We start from the raw sequence: 6,006 nt of genomic DNA, 5'->3' as shown, positions 1-6,006 counted from the left end.
GGGATACTGGAGGACCAACAAACCCAAGGTGCGTTCACGAACCATTAGAATGTTCCAAAAAATAGTCGTACACCACAACATTAAAACCACTGACAGTGCTTCTGTTTCAATGTTTGGACCTGGCATTCATTCGTGTGGATGTTACTTAGACATGTAGCACCCACCTACACCAGATCTGGCACCCCAACCCAATGATAATGACAGTCCCAAGCAGGCACATACAAAAACGATTAAAGAACAACTAAAAAATCAAACAAACAAACAAGAAGAACAGCACAAGGTGTTGACTTGGCCTCCAAATTCACTAGATCCCAAACAAGTATCAATTATCTGTGCGATGATCTACAGGGGACCCTCCCCTCAACCCATATGATCCCAAATGCCCCCTACAAACAAAATCCTGTTACCAGATCCAGGTTTGGAGGCACGACAGAGACCTACACAATATCAGGAAGGTGGTCATAATCTTATGCCTTATTATCTGTGCATGTTTGACTTTAAAAAAGGAATGATCCGTTGTAGCTTTGTGGAAGAACTAGCTGATCTTTGCTTCATGCTCCCTCTGCTTTTAGGACGTGTCCTACATGGAGACCTTTGTGTTTGTGCATCGCCTCCATCACCATCTTCACCAAAGACCCCCACTAACAACAGACACCACAGGACGCCCTCAGAGGGCCCATAAAGGCACAAGGGAGACATACAGCTGGTCATAATGTTACGCCTGATTGGTGTGCATAGAAGGAAAATAAAAATTGGGCAAAACTAACGTCTAAAATGCCCTGTTTCTTAGCCAAGGCAAGAATTTTTAAATGATGACATTACTGCTATTATGAAATTTTACATATTCAAGCGTAGATTTGTGGTTATATATTTATATATATATTGTGCCAGTGTGGGATTAATAAAGTATCTATCTATGGATTATAGTGCAAGATGAAATATCCTTGTTGAAAATATAACTATACAGAAACTAGTCATTAAAGTCTTTGTAAAGTTTTTGTAGAATATGATCTATTCTATACACATGCAATTTTATATTGTACAGTTTCTCTTCTGTTTCTTATGGTTTATTTACATGTTAACTAAACAAAATCATTAGTTTAGACTATTTTTACTCACTCACATACTCTGTTCACATGCTGATCTATACTGTGACTGTTAAAGTGACTTTTATGTGTCAAATCTATCAAACTATACCGGTTTGTGGCTTTATTAATAAAAGTGCGAGTTCATGTGGTTTCATAACTTGTTTATTACAAGATTCTTTTATACATAGTGTTAAATACAATCTCTCAACGGAACAGATCTGAAAGCAGAGGATGAGAAGGACAGACATAAAACCACTTTTGACCGCTGTCCTCTCACGAAACCACCAACACATTATATCACTCTGTTATTACTTTAAAACTATCAGTCTCCGGGTTGGAAACAATAAAGGATAAATCAGAGAAAATGTCTTTATTTCATAGCATATATGTGCAAAACAGGCAGGTCCCAGAGCCCATGATCCAGCAGCTTCCAATCAGTGAAGGCCATAGAAAAACATCTTCAAGCACCCAACCGTGAAACCGAAGCCTATCTTCCATCAGGACGACTGTGCATCTCTGGTGTGTAAGTCAGAAGAACGATCATCACCCACAGGTGCAGTATCGCCTGGAATAAAACGTTGGTGAATGAGTTAGAAGGTTTTATGACAAATCTCTCTTTGAGACAAATATTTTTTTTTTTAAAATAAAGACTTACCATGTACAGGATAACAAAAACTCTGGCCATAGGGTAACGCCTCAGGAAGATTCCCAGTCTTATGCTGAGGGATAAAAAAAGAATCTATTTATCATCGTGGACAGTATTTCAAGAGGAAAAATGTAATTAATGGACAAAAATAACAAAAAAAAAGTGAACGGTGAAGGTTTACCTGAAGCGGTCTATAGTGCTGGCTGCCTTGCGTACTTTGCCGTACATTCCTGGACTGTCCTGGTCACTGAAGAGCACAGGTGTGCTTCTTTGTCGTGCTCCTGACAAGAGAAATGTCAATGTTAAATACTTAAAATTTCTAATCAACGAACTAATTACGAGCTGCTCATACCTGGTCCCTCGACGCCGCTCATGTTGATGGCCGGCCCTCCACTCTGCCCCCCCTGAGCGTTCTTCAGCTGCTGCTCCAGACGCTCCAGCTGGAAGACCAGGGAGTTCTTCTCCGTCCCCAGGGCCTCCAGCATCGTCTGCTTCTGGATGAGAGTCTCCGTCAGCTGGTGGAGTCGATTCTCCAGCTCTGTTTGGCTGCTGCTGCTGAGAGTCTTGTTGGTCAGCTGGAAGATACGCAAAAGCACACGTCACACGAGACGTGACCGAGAAAGGAGGCGGTTTGTTCCCTTTCTCTAATAAACCGACGAAGTGACCGACCTGGTTCCTGAGTTTTTGGATTTCATCCTCCCTGTCTTTGATGCGGCTCTGCAGAGTATTTTTGGCTCGATGGTGCTCATCTTCAAGGTACTGCATCTCCTACAAAAAAACAAAAACAAAATAATATAATACAATTATTCTAATCTAACAATTTACTTCAGTTATTTTGAGGCATGATCACTCTCCCTTACATGTTTGTAGCGCTCCACCTCTGCCTCCACCTCCTGTTTAGCTCTGCTCTGGAGGGCGTGCTGTTCTTCTAAGTGCACCTGCTGCTCCCGCCAACTTTCGGCCTCTGCCATGGCCTGACTCTCCAAATCCTGTAGGATAAGTCAGCACAACTACAGCTGAATCACTGGAATCTTCCCACGGACTTAACTCATGGTGATTGAGTCATTTTTGTAGCACCTCACCTGGATTTCTGTCCTAAGTGTTTGCACTTGCCCCTGTAGTTTTTGGATCTCCTCCCTCTGCAGCTCCTTTTCATGACGCAGATCCTCCAGCTCCAGAGCCGCGGCTCCGCCGCCGTCTAGAGTGTCCAGACCAGATCCCTCCTTCAGGCTGCTGATCAACTTTTCTTTAGACTAAAAAAAAAAAAAACATCACAAAGAACCCCACAATGGAAGAAAACGCAACAGTTTTGATGCAACATTTCTTGAGACCTTCCACTGGCCTTACTTGGAGGATGCGTGAAGCTTTGTGTTTGTAGTCTTGTAACTCTTGCTTGGCGGACTCGGCTGCAGCTTTGGCACTTTTCAGTTGCTGTTGGTAGTCGTCGAGCCTGAGCTTCTCCTCTGCTGCTCTGCGCTCTGTCGCAGTCACCGTCTCCGCGAGGGTCTGCCTCTCAGCCTCTAATTTGGAGAGGCGGCCTGCATACTCACTCTGCATGAGAAAAGAAAATTAGGGAGTCTCGTAATTTCCACGTGTCCACCTCAGACTTAACTGTAGTGAGTGAAGAAAGATGAATGGCATCATGTGCACCTGCATCTGTCTGTAGCTGTCCTGTTCCCTCCTGAGAGCCAGTTCGGCCTCTCGCAGCCTCTCCTGGATCGTTTCAAGAGCTTGGGACTGCACGCTGCTCCCTTCTGAGTGGTCTTGCACTATTCTAGAGACAAACATGGAAACTATTATCCAACTTGTAAAAAAATGGTCATTTCCACTTTAAACAGATTGTCACAAATTGTTACCTTGACTTTTCTCTTTGCATCTCCTCTAATGCGACACTCCGGGATTTTAAAAGCTGATCGGCTTCATCAAGTCGGATTTTTAGGACTGCAAGTTGACCGTCTTTGGCCGAGAGGGCTTCGTTTAGGTCGTCGACGTGCAACCTGAGCTCTCGTAAAGTCCGGTCAGTGTGGGACTGCTCCGAGTTCCACCTGTCTGCACGCAGGCGGGCCTGGTTCAGTTCTACAGGAGCGAAAGAACATCTTTCAAACAGACTGATAGGCATAAAAATCAAAGGTGTTGTGTTTCCGTTTTGTCTTTTCTCTTACCATCCTGCAGGTCTTTTGCTCTCTGGATGACTGAGGCCATCTCCTGGTTGAGGGAGACCACCTCACTGCGGAGCAGCTGGTTCTCCAGCCGCAGACTGGACAGAATCTGGCTCTGTGGCTCCTCTGTGGGGGGAGGAGGCTCCTGCTTGCTGGACTCCTGCGGGGCAGCCAAGCCGGAGTCTGAACTCTCAGGTGTGTCTGTAGTGGGAAAGAGAAGCATTTATAACTGAAATATGATTGCCTTTGCTCATCTAATGCACACACAGGCACTTATATGTATGTGATTAACGTAGTTCAATCAATGTGGCAGTGGTCATACCTTGGCTTAGTTCTTTAGTAGAGGTCTCCTCTGATGTTTTGTTGCTGTGAGCAGACAGCGAGCTCATGCTGGAGGCCCTGGATAAACCCCGGGTCGAAGGGGGCGTAGAGGGGGCTGAGGGGATGGTATGGGGAGTAGTGGAAAGGGGAGGCGTTGGATTTTGGGCTTCCGCGACTGGACTTGCCACTTTTCCAAGCTCCCTTCTTGAATCCCTCCTGGTGCTGACAGGAGGGTCGGAGCTGTTCAGAAAGTCAAAGAGCATGTCATCGTCCACATCCTGCTCACTCTTTTTGGGCCTGACAAAACCAGACGAAGTCTTGGCAGAGGTGGGAGCGCTGCTGCCAGAACTAGAGGGAGCGCTGGCCACGTTGGCGGTCCCGGCCAGCAGAGTTGCATTCGATTTCTTTATGTTGCCGGCCGCAGCGGAGATGAAACCCGGTGCATCACGAGAGGACGTGTAGGCATGATGAGTCACAGCGGAGTCGGTCTTGTACCCTGAAGAGATGTAGTCACTTTTGACCGTGGCTTCATCTTCGTAAGATGACGAAAAGGAAGATGCTGTGGCCTGGTTTTTGCTCAGGGCGGTGGCAGCTCCTTGATCCACTTTATTCAGGAAGTGTTCAGCTTTCCCAGCCAAGTCAGTAAGCCAAGACATCTTGCAACCTAATGGCAGAGTATGAGAATAAAATGGGCTGTCTGCAGACGTACAACATGTTCGTTCTTTTAAACGAATTTTTAAGATCTTAAACATGTACTTTAACTAATTTCCCCCCTTGTAGAACAAAACATTGACCCATACTCTAAAAATACTCAAAGGTGTTTCTTTTCAAAACTCAGACGTATCTAAATAATGAAGAACATCAGGATAATTCTGAGCAGGCAAATTACTACGCTACACGTCGCTCATTACTTTATATGTGAGCACAGTGCATGATCATTGCTTTCCTGGGAACCACCCTGAATAAATAAAACAAAAGACATTGCAACCTTGCAGTCTGGCTTTGGTAATATTACTTATTAGCAAAGCAAAACGGTCTGTAATTACAAAGTAACAACAGATTTTTTATTTTACAAGTATATACTATTTACCCCAGAGTTTGGGTTTATATTTTTACCAAATTACTCGTGGCCTCACAAATTCTCCTTACAATGATTTGGTTTAGTTTAGTCTGACCGATGTAAAACAAGAATTTGTATTAGTATGTATTAGATACTAGACCAAAAACATGCAGAATATGCATTTAATTTTCTTTTACATTAGTTTATAAACCCTTCAGGGCACTGCACCCTGGCAGGAGCAGTAGCTAGTTTAAACTATGCTAGTGTCTGTATGCAGCCTGAAACACTCGACCTGTAAATGTATCATTCCTGCAGAGCTAGCATGCTAACCAAATACTAAATACACTCAGAGCTCTAATTGTTGTTTTTACAACACCACATTGCTTCTATTCACATATCACGAAGAAGAAAAACAGCTACTGCAGCTGTCACGTATCAGTGGCAGCTAACGTTACCACAAAACTAAAGTAAACACAGTGTGGTTAGGACCAACTCCATCTCTGCTAAAGCTAACAGGCTAGCTGGCTACTCATCTAAATCTTGACACTTACCGTTTGAGGCGACGTTAAACTGTCAGAATGGCTCCAGTCACCTGGACCTATCGACCAGGTTCAACTGGCAAACATGAACGAAGAAAATCCGTTTGGGTAAACACGGTCAAATGACATTATTTGGCAAAGAGGATATCAGAGATCTTCTCATTACGTGGACCAGGAAGCGCTGCTTGCGAGG

General features: G+C 44.3%; 1 protein-coding gene across 1 annotated transcript; it reads right to left on the bottom strand.

The window, feature by feature from the left end:
- Window positions 1–1,232: 1,232 nt before the first annotated feature.
- Window positions 1,233–6,002, bottom strand: golga5 (golgin A5). Its single transcript, XM_047610753.1, has 13 exons — window positions 5,826–6,002; window positions 4,216–4,878; window positions 3,897–4,094; window positions 3,591–3,810; window positions 3,385–3,508; window positions 3,082–3,285; window positions 2,817–2,987; window positions 2,595–2,723; window positions 2,404–2,502; window positions 2,087–2,309; window positions 1,916–2,015; window positions 1,744–1,807; window positions 1,233–1,653 (listed from the first exon to the last, which is right to left on the bottom strand). The coding sequence occupies exons 2-13, from the start codon at window positions 4,868–4,870 to the stop codon at window positions 1,576–1,578; spliced, it is 2,265 nt and encodes a 754-aa protein (XP_047466709.1). The 5' UTR covers window positions 4,871–4,878; window positions 5,826–6,002; the 3' UTR covers window positions 1,233–1,575.
- Window positions 6,003–6,006: the final 4 nt, after the last annotated feature.

The sequence above is a fragment of the Mugil cephalus genome, chromosome 17, assembly GCF_022458985.1.
Source record: "Mugil cephalus isolate CIBA_MC_2020 chromosome 17, CIBA_Mcephalus_1.1, whole genome shotgun sequence".
NCBI classification, from domain to species: domain Eukaryota; kingdom Metazoa; phylum Chordata; class Actinopteri; order Mugiliformes; family Mugilidae; genus Mugil; species Mugil cephalus.
Note: the sequence above shows the minus strand (reverse complement) of the source record. Positions and strands in the feature narration are given on the sequence as shown.